At 39.4% G+C, this 22,174-nt stretch overlaps 1 protein-coding gene across 2 annotated transcripts in view; it reads left to right on the top strand.

Annotated features, from left to right (window-relative positions):
- scel (sciellin) overlaps nt 1–22,174 on the top strand; it is a 93,593-nt gene that overhangs the window by 26,236 nt on the left and 45,183 nt on the right. For both annotated transcript variants that reach the window (XM_008106872.3, XM_008106871.3), the window contains exons 4-8: nt 1,882–1,944; nt 4,963–5,031; nt 10,417–10,485; nt 13,186–13,245; nt 16,928–16,993. In XM_008106872.3, coding sequence (XP_008105079.2) covers nt 1,882–1,944; nt 4,963–5,031; nt 10,417–10,485; nt 13,186–13,245; nt 16,928–16,993 — 327 coding nt within the window. The remainder of the gene's footprint in view (nt 1–1,881; nt 1,945–4,962; nt 5,032–10,416; nt 10,486–13,185; nt 13,246–16,927; nt 16,994–22,174) is intronic.

Here is a 22,174-nt window from a genome sequence, read left to right as displayed (position 1 = left end):
CATGAGAGTTTGTGATTATGAAAATTAACTTTTTGAACAAAAGAGGTCCTAATTTATATGCAGGGCCGGTCCAACAATGAGGCAAATTAAGTGGTCGCTTCAGGCGCAAAACATACGGGGGCGCAGTTGAGACTGCTTTTTCTGTTGATTTCTTGTAAAACATGATGTTTTGGTGCTTAATTTATAAAATCTTAATGTAATTTGATGTTTAATAGGTTTTTCCTTAATCCCTCCTTATTATTCAACCTTTTCGCTTATCCGACGCTTTTATTTTTCAGTGATTGTTTGGGGGGGGGGGGTGTGCCAAAATTCTGTTTGCCTACACTTGAAAAATACCTAGGGTCGGCTCTGTTTATATGTTTGCTGAGATCTGAAATGTAAGCTATTTCACGAGTTCCTTTAGTGTAGAAAAGGTTGAGCAATGGCCATTATTAATGAAACACTGGTGCCCTAGACCAAAGAGCCATTATTAATGAAACACTGGTGGAACCACCTTTATTCCCGTTTTCTCAGATGCTTGCCTGTGCTTGTTCCTCTTGAGCTGGCCACCAGGTTGAGAGAGAAGAAGGTGGGAGGAAGCAGGCCACCCGGGCAGGGTGTGTGGGCTTGTGTGAAATCTTCACAAAGCTACTCCCAGGGGAAAGCACCACAGATCAAAGGAAAACATCAAAGCCTCACTGAAGAAGAGTCTTAAATTAAACACAGGTAGTTGAGGAGGAAGAATGTTGTACATTGCGTTGCATTAGAGAGGAAGCTTGCCATGTGCGGCTCCTAGCAAAGGCATGCAGACATCTCAGGTTTTCTCTCCAGATGGTGGAGTACTACTTATAACTAATATTAAAGAGGGCATGAACTGGAATTCATTTTTTCCGTCTCCTTCATCCATGCAGCATCTGCTACCTCCAGTTTGTGGCATAACAGTGATTAATTGGCTTGGTGGGAGGTTTCCATATCCTCTTCAAGGGAACTCTGAAATAACTCAAAAATGTTCAAAAGTTCTTTGATTAAAAGATCAGAAAGGCAGCCACAGAAACCTGGAAAACAGTTCCAACAGTTCTATCACAAGCTGTTGTCTTTCCGTCCAAAACAGGGGATCATCGCAAGAGAGTGTTGAGCCGAGCCTAGCCCCTTCCTACTTCTACATCATGAAATATTGAAGACTATAAACTAATATCACTGTGTCTTAATACACTAACTAGAACAGCACTTTCCAACATGTGTGTCACGATACATTTGTGTTGGCTGTAGTGTGCAGGTGTGCCACATAAACCTGTGAAACCTGTGAAATGAGCAATAAATCATATATACAGTAGAGTCTCACTTATCCAAGACTCGCTTATCCAACATTCTGGATTATCCAATGCATTTTTATAGTCAATGTTTTCAATGCATCATGATATTTTGGTGCTAAATTCATAAATACAGTAATTACTACATAGCATCACTGCGTATTGAACTACTTTTACTGTCAAATTTGTTGTATAACATGATGTTTTGGTGCTTAATTTGTAAAATCATAACCTAATTTGATGTTTAATAGGTTTTTCCTTAATCCCTCCTTATTAGCCAACATATATTTGCTTATCCAACGTTCTGCCGGCCCGTTTATGTTGGATAAGTGAGATTCTACTGTATTTAAATATATAAAAATGAAAAGTTTTCGTGAGATATGTTATATCCCCATACATTTCATTATTACAGTTTATGTAAGTGTCCAGATCTCTTATAAGGGGTTGATTTAACTTTTGGTTTGCTAGTAACACTGAATTGCTGTCTTGCAAAATGATGCCTGTCTAAAAAGGGTCACCAACATAACATGTTTGGAAAGTACTGCACTGTACAATATAATGACGTTGATGTAAAATATTTTGTTAATTTCAGCGCTGATGAAAACTACGGCAGAGCGGTGCTTAATCAATACAAATCACAAGAAGGCTTACACAGGTACATAGCATGTTAACCTGTATCCAGGAAGACCTTGCTTTAAGGCTTCACTGAGTGGTATAGCACTCAATCCGCTTAAGGCATTTGTGTATATCATGTATTCTGGCAATTTAAAAATATATTACACTAGCTGTGCCCAGCCACGCGTTGCTGTGGCGAAGTCTGGTGGTATGGGAAATAAAGTATTGAGGAATTGGTGGTAGTTAAGGTAAAGGGTAAAGGTTTTCCCCTGAGTCCAGTCGTGTCCGACTCTGGGGGTTGGTGCTCATCTCCATTTCTAAGCCAAAGAGCCAGCGTTGTCCGTAGACTCCTCCAAGGTCATGTGGGATGACCGCATGGAGCGGCGTTACCTTCCCGCCGGAGCAGTACCTATTGATGCACTCACATATGCATGTTTTCAAACTTCTGGGTTGGCAGAAGTTGGGGCTAACAGTGGGGGCTCTCTCCGCTCCCCCAATTCAAACTTGCGGCCTTTTGGTCCAGAAGTTCAGCAGCTCAGCGCTTTAACATGCTGCGCCATCAGGGGATATTATTTCATAAGCTTGTTAATATACAATATTTCTTATTGTTCCTTTTTTTGTCTATTGGAGGCAAGTATGAATGCTGCAATTAGGGAAAATGATTAGGATGTAATGACCTTGCAGCTTTAAAGCCTGGCTGCTTCCTCCCCGAGTAAATTTTTTGTTGGGAGGTGTTAGCTGGCCCTGATTGTTTCCTGTCTGGAATTCCCTTGTTTTCAGAGTGGTGTTCTTTGCGATATTTTATGTGCTTCTACTGTCTGTGGCCCTGAGAAAACAGAGGATTTTCCAGACTTTGATGATGGGAATATTTTGTTGGGAGGTGTTAGCTGGCCCTGATTGTTTCCTGTGTGGAATTCCCCTGTTTTCAGAGTGTTGTTCTTTATTTAGTGTTCTGATTTTAGAGATTGTATTGTTCTGTTTTATTATAGATTAATTTTTATATATTCTGATTTTAGTGTTTTTGAATACTTGGAACCAGATTGTATTCATTTTCACGGTTGACCGCAACACAATAATAATAATAATAATAATAATAATAATAATAGTAATGATAGTAATAGTAATGACTTTGGTAATACACAGCGCTTCACTCCCTTCTCAGCTTCCTTTGTGGAAGAATCCTTTCTTGGGAGTTGTTAGCTGGCCCTGATTGTTTCCTTTGTGGAATTTCCAATTTTCCTGCTTTCAGACTGTTGGTCTTTATTTACTGTCCTGGTTTTAGAGATTATATTGTTCTGCATTATTCTATCCCAGTAATTATTTCATATTAAAGTAGAATCTCACTTATCCAACATTCGCTTATCCAATGTTCTGGATTATCCAACACAGTCTGCCTTTTCATAAGCAATGTTTTTGTAGTCAGTGTTTTAAATTCATTGTGATATTTTAGTGGTAAATTTGTAAATACAGTACAGTAGAGTCTCACTTATCCAACATAAATGGGCCGGCAGAATGTTGGATAAGCGAATATGTTGGATAATAAGGAGGCATTAAGGAAAAGCCTATTAAACATCAAATTAGGTTATGATTTTACAAATGAAGCACCAAAACATTATGTTAGGCAACAAATTTGGTAGAAAATGTAGTTCAATATGCAGTAATGCTATGTAGTAATTACTGTATTTATGAATTTAGCACCAAAATATCACGATATATTGAAAACATTGACTACAAAAATGCGTTGGATAATCCAGAACACTGGATAAGCGAGTGTTGGATAAGTGAGACTCTACTGTAATTACAACATAGCATTACTGAGCATTGAACTACTTCTTCTGTCAAATTTGTTGTATAATATGATGTTTTGATGCTTAATTTGTATAAGATTACCTAATTTGATGTTTAATTGGCTTTTCCTAAATCCCTTCTTATTATCCAACATATTCACTTATCCTGCCGGCCTGTTTATGTTGGATAAGTGAGACTCTACTGTATATTGATAATCTTATATTATCTGCTTAGAACTGGATTATATGAGGCCCCTTCTTCACAGCTGTATAAAATGCACACTGAAGTAGATTATATGGTAGTGTGGACTCAAGATAATCCAGTGCAAAGCAGATAATATAAGATTATAAATGGGTTATATAGCTGTGTGGAAGGGCCTTGAGTCTACACTGCCATATAATCCAGTTGGCTCGGGCTGTGGCGCAGGCTGGAAGCAAGCCAGCTGCAACATATCAACAAATCACTCTGACCAAGAGGTCATGAGTTCGAGGCCAGCCCGGTGCCTGCGTCTTGTCTCTGTCTCTGTTCTGTGTCATGGCATTGAATGTTTGCCTTTATGTGTGCAATGTGATCCACCCTGAGTCCCCTTCGGGGTGAGAAGGGCGGAATATAAATGCTGTAAATAAATAAATAATAAATAAATTAGATAATCTGTGGAAGAGACCTAAGTGAGGCCTAAAACTGCCTGTCCCCTAACTGAACCCTGGCTGTGCTTGGCTGAATTGGTTCCTAGGAGACGAAGTGGGCAGAGATTAGCCCTCTAAACTGGCAGCAATTGGATAAAAACAATTATTACTCTCCCTCTAATTAGGAATTTATTTTTCTTTTCTTTTTGTTGTATCTCACTGGAACCGTGGATGATGGGTTGTGTTGTCAAATTTCGAGGTTGGGTGGCCTGTAGTTTTGTTGTTTTGTGGGTTGCCCTGATGCCATCACTCATTTATATATATAGATTTACTTCTGCATTTTTAGTACTGTTTCATTGTAATAAATGATAGTGTAAATCTCACTTCACTGGGTGGCCACAGGAAAGTCTCAGTTTCTCAGCTCTGAGGAAGTCATTGGCAAATCTAAATAAATCCTGTTGAGAAACCTCCATATTTCAGTTGTTATAATCTGGAGTGGATTTACTGACGCATAACAAAGCGTGGTTATTGCTACTGGCAGTACAAAATGATGTTGCTGACTTTAGCTAAATAAATGGATAGATCTAATTTGCATGTTGGGAGATTGAAGATCTTATTGTAATTAATTTACTTTCCTGTTGCAGGAACACAGAAGAAAATGGAGATCAAAAAGCTTTAATTAGCCGTTATAGATCTGACACTACTTTAGACAGGTAAGCATTTTTTTTACATACATTGTTTGTTGGTTTGTATTATATAATGATAAAATGCAGCTAGCTTTTTTTAATGGCTAAGAAACTATTAGGCTATTAGTTCATTAAAATTATTATTACTGTGTGTTGTGGAGACTTTGAAAAAATATGGGGTGGGAAAGGACTAAAGCCAGTTTCCCAAAATTAGTTTTGTTTCCCTTGACCTTTCCAAATTGCCAAGACTGGCCTTTTTCTGGTGTTTCCCAAACAGATAGCCTTTAGGACCAACATGTCACATTTTACATAGATGGAAGATTTCAAGCTGCTTCCTTTTTTGTCATTTCTACTCTTGAACTAAGCACCCGTTTTCAGTGGGACCTATTCCCAGTGTTGCTAGCAAACCAAAAGTTAAATCAACCCTTTATAAGAGATATGGACATATACGTAAATTGTACAGAATTGCAGCATAAATGGCTTGAGGGAATTGTTATCACTGAATTAAATCTATCTCATAAAACTCTTGTCAGATTGAAATAGAATAACCTTTTCCTGGGAGTCAAAACTAAATAAATAAAATGCTATGGGGGAAATGAATTGGCCTGGATTCCAATGTCTGTTTTCACTGAAGAGGAATTCCTCATCTACAGATGCTTGAGAAATCTTTGCATGGATTAGAAGTAGGCAGAAATGCCAGTCCTAACTCCCACCATACCCTTCCTTCCTCAGCTCCTCTTACATCGTAATAAGTTATCTCCAGAAGGTTAAGACTGTCTAGAACTGTAGTAGATATATTGCAGGAATAAATGCAGCAGGAAAATTGTGGTGGAGGAGAGTTAGGAGAAAGAACATTTCTTTTAACCATGGCGGTTGCATTCCCTATTACTCCTCCAGCCATTTAAAGCAGTGGTTCCCAACCTTTTTTGACCAGGGACCACTTTGACCAGGGATCATTCTCCAACATGAGTTACAAATCAGTTTTTGGTCAACTTTAGATTTGGTTAGGTTATTTGGAGTGCTGATTCAGAAAATGGCATTGGATAGAACACATCAGCTCGAATTTCTCATATAGAACATATGCCATCCAGTAGTTGCCATCTACAAGCCCACAGAAAACCATATTTGATCATCTAGAACTGATTTACTATTTTATTTATTTATTTACTTCATTTCTATCCCGCTCTTCTCACCCCGCAGGGGACTCAGAGCGGCGTACAACATATATTTAGGCAAAAATGCAATGCCACATTATAAACAATCAACATATAAATATAATTTAAAACCAATAACATTAAGATATTAAAACATAAAAATATAAAAACAGCATCTGGGTACACCTTCCCCCTCCCCCTTCATGATCTTAATGTCTTCTTTGACTTTCTTGGATGGACTGGGCCCTCACCAGCATCCTCCTTTTATGCCCCAGCCTCAGGAGGCAGCAGGTGTTTCTGCTGGGCCTTGCTTCAGCCAGGCAGTCAGGGCCAGAGTCTGCAAGGAGCCAGTCACCAGGAGCTGAGGTCAAAGGCAGCCTGCAGCAAACAAACACTGCCCTTTCCGCCAAGCTCCCCGTTGTTGATGTTCCATGGCTGTCTAAGATGGTGCTGGGTGACTGGGCCCCCACCAGCACCCTCCTTTTATGCCCCAGCCTCAGGAGGCAGCAGGTGTTTCCGCTGGGCCTTGCTGATTGTTTGAATCAGCATCCCAAATAACCCCAGGAACAGGACTAAAAACAAAGACACCAAAGCGTCCCCGCTTCCAGGCGCCACATGGAATGGCTCCACTCAGGGGGAGGGTGGGAGGAGGAGGAGAAGCAGCAGTCAGGAGGCTTGTTGTCATTCATTTCATGCGTAGTCAGCCTTCTCCTCCCGACATACCTGTTGTGTCGGCACTATAAGAGGCTTTTGCGAGTCCAGTTGCTCTCGTTGTAACAGTGTAGTAACAGGAAGGCTGCAGACCACATTTTAGTTCTTGGAGAGCACTGGTGGTCTATGGACCACAGGTTAGGAACCAGTGATTTAAAGTGTCCCAATTAATACCCCTTCCTCTACTATTTCTCTTCATCCCCATCATACTTCCACTGGTGCTAACTTAGTTCAAAATGCAAATGTTGTTCTCAATTGAGTCAAGTTGGGTGGATGAGTGAAACCTTCTCCTTCCCTGTAGGTTTAGGCAAAAGTAGATTGCTGTATCCACTCTAATCTTGTGTGTTGTCCCTCTGTTGCCAAAATTAGATACTTGCTACAAGGCAGTATAGGTCGCCTAGCATGGACCTACACTGAGAAAGCCAGGAAAGCATGATCGGGTTTGAAGGCAATAACAGGAGTTTATTAAATCTGGCCTGTCGGATATCAGAACAGCGTAATCGCTCAAAAGAACCAATGTGATTATACAGTACAGTGCAAGGCATTTGATCTATTTTGACCATTATTCAAATGCCCCGTTCCCTCTCCTGATTGGCTCAGGAGTGGCCAAGCTATAATCCGAGCAGTTGTTGGCTGGGGACTCCCTGTGATTATTATAGACAAAAATGAAGCTTGTGTAAATATAAACAATTGAATAAAAAACATACAACACAATACAGATCTTACTGAGGCACAACTCCTATCTGATATTTCTGAAACACCTGGGTGGCTTACTCGGAACCTGATCTTAATTATACCTTTAAAGAGGATTTCCTGGTGTTTGCCGTGCTTCCCTGAGGGGATTCTCTCTCAACTGGCTTCCTGGATGTTCATCTCCCAACAGTTTCACAAGCACTTATATTATACAGTTTAAGTTTCTTTGGGTGCATGTGAACATGTCCATGTGTACCCACACCCCAGTTCTAGTGCATGCATATGTGAGTCCTCTCCCCACTTTGTTCATTTATTAACAAAGCATAAACCTGAATCTAGACACTCCAAAGTACTTTGTTAAAGCTAATCTCTACAGGGGAGGGGTGTGGGATTATTCCATTGTTTTAGGAACATTTCCTTTTGACCTTCTGGGACTCTTGGGGCAAGGCAGATGATGAGGTTAATCCTTTCAGAATTGTTTGGGCTGGGCTGGGTGACTTGAAGCTCAGCCAAGATCTGCTTGTATGAGTTAGTATAAAGGTTATAAATTTATTTAAAAAGGTAAAGGTTTCCCCTGACGTTAAGTCCAGTCATGTCTGACTCTGGGGGTTGGTGCTCATCTCCATTTCTAAGCCGAAGAGACGGCATTGTCCGTAGACACCTCCAAGGTCATGTGGCCAGCATGACTGCATGGAGCGCCGTTACCTTCCCACCGGAGCGGTACCTGTTGATCTACTCACATTGGCATGTTTCCGAACTGCTAGGTTGGCAGAAGCTGGACCAACAGTGGGTGCTCACTCTGCTCCCGAGATTTGAACCTGGGACCTTTCAGTCTGCAAGTTCAGCAGCTCAGTGCTTTAGCACACTTCGCCACAGGGCTCCATATAAATTTGTACTTAATTGAAATTATTATTTAGAGAGGTCAATTTTTCAACAACACCTCATTAATAACTTCTGCTGTCTTGACAACATCCTGATGTTGCTTGGCTACACGTGTCCTAGTTTTCATTTGCCAAATACTGGAGTCTATGAATGCATGCTCCATTCATCATTGTGTGAATTGATACTTGAATCTGACTTCCACACTAGCTATGCTACATTATGCACTACCACAGCAGGCTCACTTATGAGGATCATTGCCTCCAGGAGTTGCCTCCTAATATATTTTCCTCACTCTATCTCAGTGCTTCTCAACCTATGGTCCCCAGGTGTTTTGGCCTACAACTCCCAGAAATCCCAGCCAGTTTACCAGCTGTTGGGATTTCTGGGAGTTGAAGGCCAAAACACCTGGGAACCCACAGGTTGAGAACCACTGCTCTATCTTATGGCAGGGCTAGATAGTCTTCCACAACCACAAATGATTGTTTGCTGTCATCTGCCTCAGAATACCTGAGCTCTAGATCACTGCTTCTTACACTGTGCATCCTGACCACAAATGAGGTTCCGTTAGCTCCATGATGAGGTCCTGAAATTTTGTTCTGAATGTCGCCTACTGGGAAATTTGTTGTGCAGTGTTTACAGTAGGCTCTGCAGAAGATGCTTCAGCTGTACTTCATAAAAAGGAAAACCAGAATGTTTAGCAATTCTTGCAAATGCTACTATGTTATCAGTCAATGTTTGATTTTTTATACCTACTCGTATTTCATCACATAATAGTTGTCATCACATAATAGTTCCACCCCCATTTTGTGGAAGGCAAAGTTAGTATTGGTAAGAAAAGTGTGACTGCCCTTTTGGCATTGTGGGGCTTGACTCGGCTCCCAGCTGAGCTGGCTTCCTGTTTGCCCCCCAAATGAGTGGGGAAATACAACTATTATGCAGTAAAATATGGTATTTTATACACTTATATATCTGGAGTTATGTAAAAATTTCTTGGGCCAAAAGGGGACCTGAGTGGAAACGGCCTGTTCTAGATAACACAATTAACATTCATAAATTAATCTAGTAAATTCAGATGGCATGATCAATGCCAAAAAAGTAAAATCCACAGAAACAACAATGAATGAGCTTCAACCCCAGGTCTGTCACCTCAGTTTTTCCGCATGTTTAGTCTGAAGTACCACCTCCTGGTTAATATACATGACAGCTACCTCAAACGAGTAATTCAGGTTCACATTGCAGGAATCTGACAACTGCGCCTCTCCTACAGAGGTCAAAAAAAGGTTTCCTTGTAATGACTATAAAATCCATAACAGACCAAGAAAAGTCAATGTCTTTTTCTCTCTTTAATGTGAATGCAATGGCTCAATGAAATCAATGTTAAGCACAGTTGCCATGGCTTCTTGGGTTTGTTGTAGTGGCTGCAACCTCACAACTGGGATCCATAAGGAATTGTACATGATGATGTTCATCATGATGTCCAAATCATATTGATCTTCAAAAATGAGCCGGTTGGGGAAGGTCCTGTGGAAAACATTATATTACATATGGAGGGATTGCTTTGATTGTAGAGTTATTCCACTCATTAAAAGCCTTGTCAATGCATTTGATGTTTTCCCACAGCAGCATAAGATTCATTTTTTAAAAGAGCACATACTCATCATGGAGTATTTAATAATTCATTACTTTTTTTTAAAAAAAGATTAAACTAATTCTTTCAGCAAGCTATTTTTTTTCCAAATAAATTAGCATAAGCATTATATTGAGTCAGCTAGTATTTTCGTTGGTTCTCATTAGAACAGTAAAAAAAACTGTAAAAAGGCATGCAGCTACTGAAAGCTTTTTCCTGCTTTGCCAGGAAATGTTAGATGTTGACATTATTAACTCAGGCAGCCTTTCTTTTTCTTTTTCTCTGTTAGTAGAAGCAAGTTTTGTCTGTTGGCAAAAACTCACCTTGTTATTTATCTCTGCTTAGGATTTCTGGCGGTAGTGATGCTGACAAAGCAAATAAGCTTCCCACTTTCGATGGCCGTTCAAATAAGAGGTATGTGCAAGCAAAGCTTCCGAGTTATCGGTTCAAAGGCAAACCAGATTTAGTTGGTTTCGGCTGGATATTTCCCATGTGATCAATGGCAGCTAATATCTCTAATGTCAGTAGGGCAGGAAATCCAGTTTTAGATATTAGTCCAGATTTTAAAGGTGCGGTCCAAGGTGATGCTGGTTCAGCACCTCAGATAGATCTTGAATGTTAAGAATAAAACCAGGGATGGATTAATTGCTGTAGAAACATTGGAACCAACATCTGTCCTTAAAATGGACAATTCCTGCTTTCTGGGAACCACTATATTTTTTTCACATGGATATACATGCGTTTTTCTTAGAGTACTGCTTCAGGATGATGAAGCAATCAAATTTTACTGAACAAGTCTTTGGAAAACATCAAATACTTTTTTTGGTGTTAGGAGAGACTTGTGGTGTGAGAGAATTGGCCGTCTGCAAGGACATTGCACAGGGGATGCCCAGATGTTTTACCACTCTGTGGGAGGCTTCTCTCATGTCCCCGTATGGGAAGCTGGAGCTGACAGATGGGAACTCACCCCGCTCCCCGGATTCGAACTGCTGACCTTTCAGTCAGCAGTCCTGCTGGAGCAAGGGTTTAACTCATTGTGCCACCGGGGACTCCTCCATCTACACTATGTCTATATATTAAGAAAAAGCAGGATATGGATTGAAAAGCTAACTAATGTAAAAAACATTTAAAATTATAGATGTAATATGTTTTCTCCCCATTAATACTGCACTTAATTTTTGTCTTGTTTTTCATATAGTTTTGCAGTTTCTTCTTCTGTCCTTCCTAAACCTAGCTGCTTTAACAGAAAAGAGAGCAATCCTCTGAGTCACAAATATATTAAATCCGTGTTAGAGAAAATCCCGTTTGTCCTCAATGTCCAATTTGTCAAGTGGCTGAGAGATGTATGATCTACCCTGATGTCAGCACACATGAAAGTTTGTACAGGGTCCAACTCTTTCCCTGATGAACCTGTATAGCAAGACACCCTGGCACAATATATCCTCATTGGCCCTGGGTGACTTATGGCAAGTCACACTTCCCCAGCCTTAGAGGAAGAAAAGGAGAGGATCATCATAAGTTGATTTGAAGGCATACACTCTGTTTTCCCAAAAATAAGGCCTAACTAGAAAATAGGCTCTAGCATAATTTTTCAGGATCCTAGTAATATAAACCCTACCCTCCCAAAATAGCCCCAGTTATTATCGTCAGCCAGCCAGACGCATTTAGCACTAGTAGATGCATTGCAACGATGGGCGTATTGACTTATAAAATAATAATATTGATATATAATTAAATATATATCAATATTGATATATATATTTAATTATTTAAATAATTATTTATTAAATTAATTATTTATTTAATTAATATAATATTGATATATATTAAATATATGTATATATATAATTAAATATACATAAATATATTATTGACATTAATACGTAAATTAAATGATAATATAAATTATAATTCGGTTTTTGTAAATAGCAAAGCAGGCACATTTGGACAAGTGGTAAATGCCTATGTAAACAGATGAACACAAGACTTATTGCCGAATGACCAATCAGGGTACAGACACAACACATGAATAAAAGGTACATAAAAAATAAGACATCCACTGAAAATATTTCCCTTATTTTCAGGGAAATATGGAAACAATACAAAACATGTACATTGTGTTAAATACATTAAGACCTCTGTATCCACAAAATATTGCTTCCTGGTCAGATTGTAGTTGCCTGAAACCATGGATATGACTAAATCATTAAATAAAATAAATGTCCAGTTCTGGCATATCATAGGGTCATGTTGGAGGACCTAGAGATTCCTGGGACCTCATCACACTAGAGCTTGGATCCTCTTTAAATCCACTTTAGGGAGGGGGCTTTAAACAGCTCAGCCAGACAGGTCCAGAGCCTCACAAAACTACAAACCCCAGAATTCTGTAGGAGGCAGAAACCAGATTTAAAGTGGATTCATGCTCTAGTGTGATGAGGCACCTAGAGAGGCATCTTCCCCAGCAAATTCTGAAAGCGGTATTCCCTTTAGGAATTTGCTAGGTCCTTTGACATGGCTGTGTGGCAATTTCCAGTGAAAGCAGACCATAGGATTAGCAAATTCCTAATTTCCTCCCAAGTACAGGTAAGCCAAATAGTGAATATTGGGGGGGGGGGGTCTTACTGTAATAAATGAAATTTGTTTATTCTGAAGCATGTTTTGGTGAAATAAAAAACTAGTTCTTAACATTGTCGAATAGCTGAAAATAATTAGCATAAAAATAACCACAACAATTCTACTACCAATGATGATGATGTTGACTTTCCCCCCACAAACCAACCCTACCTTAGGCTCTTGCTCCTCTTTCTCCTCCTGTGCTCATATTGCTTCATCAGGAAAAACGCTGACACCATTCATTTCAGATATGGTATTATTAAAAATGGAGTCAATGCAGGATCGTTCAACAGGAACTCTCAGTAAAATTCACCTAAGGCCATTGCTGGTTTCATATCTCTGATTTTCTTTTAACATTTTGCTTTTGTTATCAACCATCAGTAATTCCCATAAAAGACAGGGTAATTGTATGTTACATCCCATGTTTTAATACTTGCCTATCCTCCCATTGCCTTGAAGTGTGTCTGAAAATAGTAAATTCAATTTTATCTTTCCTGCCAGCAAGGAACCTGATGTAATTCTTAGCCCTGACAATCCCACATCACCTGTGAAAAAGAAAAGGTATGTAAGCATTTTTTTTAAAAAAAATGTTTAGTATCAGAGATTACAGAAAGGAGCCTTGTAGCACCTTTAAATTCATTTATTTATTTTAGTTTGAGGTTTCATGGATTAAAATCTAAGACAGTGGTTCTCAACCTGTGGATCCCCAGATGTTTTGGCCTTCAACTCCCAGAAATCCTAACAGCTGATAAACTGGCTGGGATTTTGGGAGTTGTTGGCCAAAACATCTGGGGACCCACAGGTTGAGAATTTATTTATTTATTTATTTTATTTACAGCATTTATATTCCGCCCTTCTCACCCCGAAGGGGACTCAGGGCGGATCACATTACACATATAGGCAAACATTCAATGCCTTTTAACATAGAACAAAGACAAACAAACATAGACTCTGAGCGGCCTCGAACACATGACCTCCTGGTCAGAGTGATTCATTGCAGTTAATTGCAGCTGGCTTGCTCTCCCGCCTGCGCCACAGCCCGGGCGGGAGAATTACCGATAAGAGTACAATACTCAAGCATGGTGTACTTTTATTTTTTGTATATATCTCAGGTTTGAATATTATACTCAATCAGTTTATGCAAGAAAGTGAATTTTAATCCATGGGATCCTACACTTAAGTAAAGAAATTAGTCTTAAAAGGTGATACAAAATTCCTTATTTTTATACTCAAAAGTCTAGTATAACTATACCTTTTGAGAATTTTTGAGGAATGTAATCTCAGGATAAACAAACCCACATATTTTTATAAAAGAAATTTCCAAAGATTGAAGTTACTTTCAGTGATTGTCCCAAAAGAATCCTCTAAAAGATATTTCTGTGGAGCTTGGTTACTTATCATTAAGAAAAATGAATATAACGACATGCCAAGGGCATCCATAACTGAGCAGTGGTAGGATAACATCCAGGGACTTTTGTTTGTCCACCAGATGTGGGGATATCTACATTATGATACCAAAGTTGCCATCACCCTTGAATTATTACTTCCACCATAGACACCAAATGCCTGAACTCCACTATTACAACAGAACTGCTACAGCAGTCTTGTGAATATTGCAAGATTAATGTATTAAATAGGCATTTAGCAGACAATTAAAGATTACTTGGTGAGTAGATACTTATGGTTACTGAATTTCAAAGCCTTGTTGTTATTGTTACTTATTGAATTCATTCATAGAATCATAGAAACATAGAGTTGGAGGAGACCCCATGGGCCATCCAGTACAACCCCCTGCCAAGAAACAGGAAAATTGTATTCAAAACACTCCCGACAGATGGCCATCCAGCCTCTACATATTCTTAAGATCACATACTACAAGTATATAACCATGCATTACCTTCATTTCTCTAATAAATGAAATGCCAGTTTTCACATACAAGTCCAGAATATCACAGAATGCTCTGGGACATAAAATACTATCCTATTATTATTTTTCATCTGTGGAAGACTCCAGCATGTTGTGTTCCTTGTTCTACTTAAAAGTAGCTTTCTAATGACCTTATCACATTCAGGGAATTTTGTTTGCCCTCCACTTCCACCAGATGTGGGCAAACATATAATCCATTTACAATGTTCCCTCACTACTTCACAGTTCACTTTTTGCGGATTCGCTGTTTGCGGTTTTTCAGTAAACTCTAAAAGACTATTATAAATCATAAAAATTACAATTTACAGCCTAAGAAAGGGAGGAAGGAGAAGCTGAAGGGAGAGAAAAGGAGCCCAACCGGCAACGGGAGGAGAAGGAGGTGATTTATCAACACACGATTGGTTGATAAAGACTTAAAATAGCGTATAATACTAAAATAATGTATAAATATTAAAATAAATATAGCGTCCCTACTTTGCGGATTTTCACTTATTGCGGCTGGTCCTGGAACCTAACCCCAGCAATAAGTGAGGGAACACTGTATATCAGTATGCATCCCATTATTTTTTCTCATTGATTGCATACTGTTTTCAGACAAGATGCATACTGACTCCATCACACCCAAATACTACGATGTTTACCTTCAGAAAAAACTCCTCTTTGACTCATTACACCATAGAAACTGGCTCCTCCCAATCCATTCAGAAGACTTCCTATGTGATTCTGTGACCTTTTAAAAATATCTAAGACTGTGCAGTAACATAGACTCAAACTACTGCTCTTATGAGATTTGGAGACATTCTATACAGTAACTTCTGAGGAATCTAATCTTATCAGATTTCTCAATGATAGATTACTGATCCATTCAATTTCCCATGTTCTTAATCCCAGAGATCTTTCTCCTTCGACGTTCCAAACAGAAATGGCAGGTGCTTCTGTCACTCGTTTGAAATAATTCTCAAAAGGTATCAGAAACGGAGCATTTCCTAATGTGATGAGGTCTGTAGTTCTGCTTTTAGCCATGGGAACGTAAAACCAACTCAAGAGTTACATTTGCAGACTATTTACACTAGGCTATCCCCAGTAGAAGTAATCTAAAATATGTGGATCTCCAAGCGAGAATATAAAGAAGAAGGCAAGCAATGTGTGGAAAGAAAATGGCCAAAAATCCTGTACTGCAAGAGTTTGCCTTCCCTAATTCTTCTAATATTCCTAATATTTGACAGCTTTAGTATACTCATGAATTGAAGTTTTGTCTCTTTTGTAGTAAGTCTATACTTCTTTGTGCAATCTCTTATTTCAATCGTAAAAGGTAGCTTGGTAAACATTTTCAAACATTTTCAAACAGCTTCAAAATTTAGGAGGGCGAATGAAGATATCATAGTAAAAATGAGGACAGTGATGATTTGTAGTAGCAGTCCACTAAAAGCATAACACAGCATAACTATTTTATTACTTGCTACATATTGAAAGGACCAGTAATTAATAATATGGGATCGTGACTGGGGACAGTCAAGTTCAAATCCTCATTTGACTAGGAAATTTATCTGTAAACCTACCCATTTCAGAGATTGATTTTTTGAAAATGAAATGAGGAAGGGATTCATAGAGGAAAAGTGAGTTCTAAATGTATAACGTATACATGTAACATATACAATAGATAGTGTATATGAATAAATATATATTCCTGTAAAGTCTCAAACATACAATCTGAAATTCTTTTAACAAGAGATGGCAAGGATAAACTTGGGAAAGTATGCCTGCCAATCATGGAAAAAATGTTCTGATTGTAGGCTATTATGCATACATGAACATGGAATAGCCGTGGGGTTTCCTTCTCCTTCATACAAAATAGCAATCTGAGATAGAAAATGCTGGAGCCACTGAACAGGAATTTATTCTCATAATGTCTCAGTAGGAAGACAAAAACTCAGGAAAATATGCTGACAAGGTTTTCATCTTGTATTAATGAAACTGTGATTCTGGCACCAGATAAGTTCATTTAAATCATTGCTAATTTGAAGTGGAGGCCCAATGAGACTTAAATCACCTGATAGGATAAGTTCTTGAATACAAATGCAGTGGTAGCTGGTAATGTTGATTCTGATTTGAGATTTAGTCTGAATTTTAAAGGAGCTTTACAGAGTGCTGTAACTTCTCTTCAAACCCCCAAATCTCTTCAAAAGCTCATTTAAAGTTTGCATTAAAACCCAGAGCAGATTCCTTCTCTTGCATGGAAGCCATTAGATCCCAGAATGTAAAATCGCCTGTAAAATTAGCTATATTTTAACTCAATTGTCTTCTAACATTGCATAGGCAGTCATGGATGCCTCCCACTGTCTCAAATCAGAAAACCACCAAAGAGGATGTCGAACCAAAAAGGTAAGCACTGGGATACTATGAAAGTTTGTATTTTATTCTTATGACCTAAAAATGCTTTAAGATGTAAATGAGTGAATTCAATAAGTGGTCAACATTTGTGCAGTTGCTGCACATTGTGTATTTGTGAGGAAGGTCTTGCATCCTCATCTCATCAACAAGAATGATTTTAATTGTAGATCCGAAGTTGGATTAAGCAAAGTTTGTAAATACAAAGAAAGTCCCCTGAATGGACTGAACACTGCAGACAAAAATGTGAAATACATACAGTAGAGTCTCGCTTATCCAACATAAATGGGCCAGCAGAATGTTGGATAAGCGAATATGTTGGATAATAAGGAGAGATTAAGGAAAAGCCTATTAAACATGAAATTAGGTTATGATTTTACAAATTAAGCACCAAAACATCATGTTATACAACAAATTTGACAGAAAAAGTAGTTCAATACGCAGTAATGCTATGTAGTAATTACTGTATTTACGAGTTTAGCACCAAAATATTACGATGTATTGAAAACATTGACTACAAAAATGCGTTGGATAATCCAGAACATTGGATAAGCAAGTGTTGGATAAGTGAGACCCTACTGTACATGTTTTGGGTTCAATCAAGTGAGATTGTAAACACTTTATGATGTGTCCAAGAACAGCCTGTATTTGCAATGACTTTGCTTCATGGTGTGTGTATGTGTGTGTTTTTGGAAAGGGTTCTGTGAGTGTCACTGAACTTGCCTTGCTAATTGTCATGGTAAAATGCTACTACACAAGGATTGCCCTATGCACGGACAGAGAGCTTCTATGGAAAGTGTCCACAGGCTAAAGAAACTCTCCCATTCAGAAGGCTGCCCTGCACGTATAGAGGGCACTGAAAATGAAATGTAAAGCTTCATACATGCTCAGAGTGCCTATGCAGGACTAGCACTTGCTGACACTTCTCCAGACTATTATCTTATGCTGTCCAGTCATAATCCCTAGACTTTACTTGTGAAGGGATGGTGAAAACAAGCATCAAAAGATGGTCATAGAGTCATAGAGCTGGAAGAGACCACAAGAGCTATCCAGTCCAACCCCCTATTTTGCAGGAATATACTCCGAGTCCTGAGAGATAGCTATCCAGCCTCTGCTTAAAAACTTCCAGAGAAGGGGAAACAGCGTATGCCACTGTCAAACAGCTCTTACTATCAGGAAGGTCTTCCTAATGTCCTTCATGCAATATCCCCCGAGTCCCACAAAACTTACCTGAAGAGACTGAAAAAACTACACAACAAAAGCAGTTGCAAGGTTTTCCCTCTATATCAATTGCTATATCAGCAATATTTGATTGGATCTGTCTCATTGTTTAAAATGCTACCAATCTTCCATGCTGTTTCTGAATATTCAAATAACACTTTTACATTATCTCTGAATTGGCATGTTATTAGTCTGTGACTCCACAACAAAGGGTGGTGCCAGGAATAAACACTTTATTCAGATCTAATGCACACCATTTTGGGTTTTACATCGCCAAAATTGAGTGTGAATTAGATTTGATGGCACATTAGAATCGCACACATAAAACCACCTGTACCTTCAGGCAAGAGATTCCAGCTGGGGATGGAGGAGGGAGAGGCGGCCACCACTGGCTTCTCACTAGCCTTTTTATGGCCACCTCCTTCTTCCCACCAAGCTGACAGAGCCATGTCGCTTCCCAACAGCCTTTTCGTGGCTGCCACCACCTTGCATTAAATTTGACAGCAAATCCTTTTTTTGTAATGCAGACTATGGAGGAAGGGGGGTTTCAAACAATATACAATAGGGAGGATTTTCTTCAACTGATCAGAATTGCAGGGATTACTATTTCTGCTGCCACCATTTATGTATTCAGGGGCTTCTTTTCCCTTTTATATTGGGACTTTGAGAGAGAGAGAGACACAACACTTTGAGTTAGGAGAAACAACTGTTGGTTTATTTGTAACTTGTGAGGTCAAGAAGTGTAATGGTTTCAGTAACATTATACAGTGCAATAAAGGCTTATGGTTTCTCACTTTAAAAGATGTTAATTATAAACTGGTTTCTGTGTGGCTCTGTTCCTTTGCCAAGGAAACAGAAACTGGACACTTTTAAATCCAACCCTCTCAGGATTTAAATAGTAATTACTTAGGCAATTACCATATAGTCTTTAGCCTTTCTCTTATTAAAGGTTCTAACTATATTCCCTCAAAGACGTTGCTTTTTAAGAAACAGTTCCCTTCTCCGAAACCGACTCCTAAAAACTGACTTCCAAAACCAAACTCCAGCTCACTCGATTTCCAAAACCTGAGTGCTAACTAACTGAATTCCAAAGCCTGACTAACTGAAGAAGAATGTTCAGCCAGCCTCCCCCAACTGGCACTTTGGCTCCGCCCACCATCAGTTGCTAAGCAACTTCTCATTTGCATTCAGCCAATCAGGCAGCATCTATGCTAATGGCTGCTTGATGGCTCCTCCCCCGGCTGTACTGAGCTACTGTCAGTGGGACCTACAAAATGGCCGCTCATCCGTCCTGCCTACGAATTGGCTGCACACCAGTCCTGCGAGGTGGGCCACATACCAACTTTGGGGGGCGGGGGTAGGCAAGATCCATTAGACACACCTTTATAATTGAGGTGTACATTACTTTCAATGGCACATTATACTTGAGTAAAAATGGGTAGCTTTTTAAGTTTCTTAAAATTGTTCTAATGCTACTTACTTTTAACGCAAACATTATTATCATTTTGTCCTGATATCTATTTAATGTGTAGCTTAATGGTCTGTTGACGGCAATAAAGTGTATTTATTCAAAACTCACCTATATTTTTTGGTGGGCCACCATCACAGTCATCTAGTTGGTAGAGAGAAATTGGTGGGAGAGCAAAATCTAGTTATATCCATATAACTAGGTGCACAATGAAAGAGGCATCCTCCAGGACTTCCAAGCCATCCTCCAAGGTTGTGTGTCAGCAAGAGCAGGGTTTTTTAACCAGTGATTCATGGACCCCTTGGAGATCCATGAAAAGGCTTCAAAGGGTCGTGAGCTTGGACTGGGGGAAAAACAACTTATTGATATAATTTTTATATTTGAATAAGTGTGTTCTGGTTGCAGTGTATATCTGCCTGCAAAAAAAAAGTTGGTAAGGATAGTTAAGGTGGGAAAACCTGAATTTCTATATGTTTGCTGAAAATGAGCCTTGTAACAGATGTTGCATTGTGTTAGGTTATCAGATATTACATTGCAGGAAATTTTTAAAGCGGAATTTTGAGTTATTTCAAATTCAGATCTTGCCTCTGGCTGTTGACCACTCTATATTGCTTTAGTGAAACCACACGCTCTTAACTTCCACCCCTCTTTTCTGAAATATGGGAATGAAGAAATGGATATAAGAGAGGTGAGAGGGGTGGGGATGTATGTGCCTTTCCAAATATTAATGGACCAAGTGTTCCTTGCCATTGGCAATGTTGACTTGAACTGCTAGGGCTTGCAGTACATAAAGGAGGTGGAGAATTGCATGACTCCAACCCCTGTATAAAGGATTACTGAAATAATGCATCTCAAGTATTTTGAACTTTGTGAACTACTTTGTTGAGCTTTAGTGGGTTTCAATGAGGTGTTATGAGCAATAAATGTGGACTGGAGAAGCAACACCAACTTCTTTTAAGTGCATCTATACCAGGTGTGCCGTCCGCCAGACAATAAAAAAAAACTATAAAGCTGAAACGTGCCGTCCTTTATCCGGGCGAACTGCAAATCCCTATAAGCTGTCCTAAAATATTGAACGACTGAGTCTGGAGAACTTCAAAAAAGGATGTTTATTCATACAAGGTTGTAAACCTGGCACAGATCTTAAAGTTGCAGAAAATGAAACAAATTTCCATAGGTTTTAGTTGCAGAATTATCCCTGGTTCCAGAAGGCAAAGGTGATTATAAAACCACTATACCCTAATCACGCTGTCTATATTAGAAGGAGAAACTCTTTCCTTCCCTATCTTTACAGCAAAGATTAGTTCTAGAAGCGATGGAATAACCCTGCTCCTCTAACTAGATTTCCTATTCCAGATCAGTATAATTCAATACTTATCTAATTTGGATAGGCTTAGATTGGCCTGGTTTTGAGGATGATTTGTCCCAGTTAGCCTTGCACAGCTCCAGCACGTTGGAAGACTATAGCCAGAATGAAGCTCCAAAATGGAGACTAGACCCTGGTAAAAAGGGCGGTCCTAAGATGTTGCATTCTTTGACCAATCACTGCAAAGAAAACTGCAGCCAGCTCTTGCAGATTCCAAGCCATTTTTCCTAGGCTTTTGCAGCCAGAGGCTCAAACAAAATGTAAAGGAGGGAAAACAAACAAACGACCAATAGGTAAGGCAAACCATCGTCCTGGGGGACGGAACACTCCCCGCTAAATTCCCAGGATGTGGGAATTTACCAATCAAAAACATACAAACACCTTTGTATACACAACAATACAAACACTAGAACTTTAAACATCTCCAATAAGCAACACGAGGTCACTAATTGGTCTGTCCAAAATGGACACTTTGCCTCTGTTGCAAGTCTTTAATTGAACTTTCCTGACCTTACCGTCCGGGCAAGGAAAGGTCTTTAATACAATGCCCATGGGCCACGCATGGCGGGGCAAGTCTTTGTCCTTTAACAACACAACGTTGTTAACCTCAATGTTGTCCTGTGGGCTTTGCCAGATTCTTCTAGCTTGAAGCTGGCTTAAGTACTCAGCTTTCCACCTTTTCCAAAAGTGGTTGGCCAAGGACTGCACCTGTTTCCACAGGGCACGGTGAGTTCCATCCGGAACTGGCAACATGACGTCCTTCCATCCTGGCAACTTTTGTGTCAAAATAAGTGCAGGAGTCAGTGGTTGTAAGTTCTCAGGGTCACTGGTAAGGGGAACCAGCGGCCGGTTGTTGATAATTGCGGTAACTTCCGCCATAAGTGTCACCAAAACATCATGCGTCAATGACCTATGACTCAAAAACATGGCATTAAGGATTTTGCGACTAATACCAATCATCCTCTCCCAAACACCACCCATATGGGAGGCGTGGGGAACATTGAAAGTCCACATAATTTGTTCAGTATTCATAAAGTTCTGAACCTTTGGGTCTCTCCCAAACCTAGACACACAATTGAGTTCTTTGGTCGCACCTACAAAATTGGTGCCACAGTCCGAC

Source organism: Anolis carolinensis, chromosome 3 (genome assembly GCF_035594765.1).
Source record: "Anolis carolinensis isolate JA03-04 chromosome 3, rAnoCar3.1.pri, whole genome shotgun sequence".
NCBI classification, from domain to species: domain Eukaryota; kingdom Metazoa; phylum Chordata; class Lepidosauria; order Squamata; family Dactyloidae; genus Anolis; species Anolis carolinensis.
Note: the sequence above shows the minus strand (reverse complement) of the source record. Positions and strands in the feature narration are given on the sequence as shown.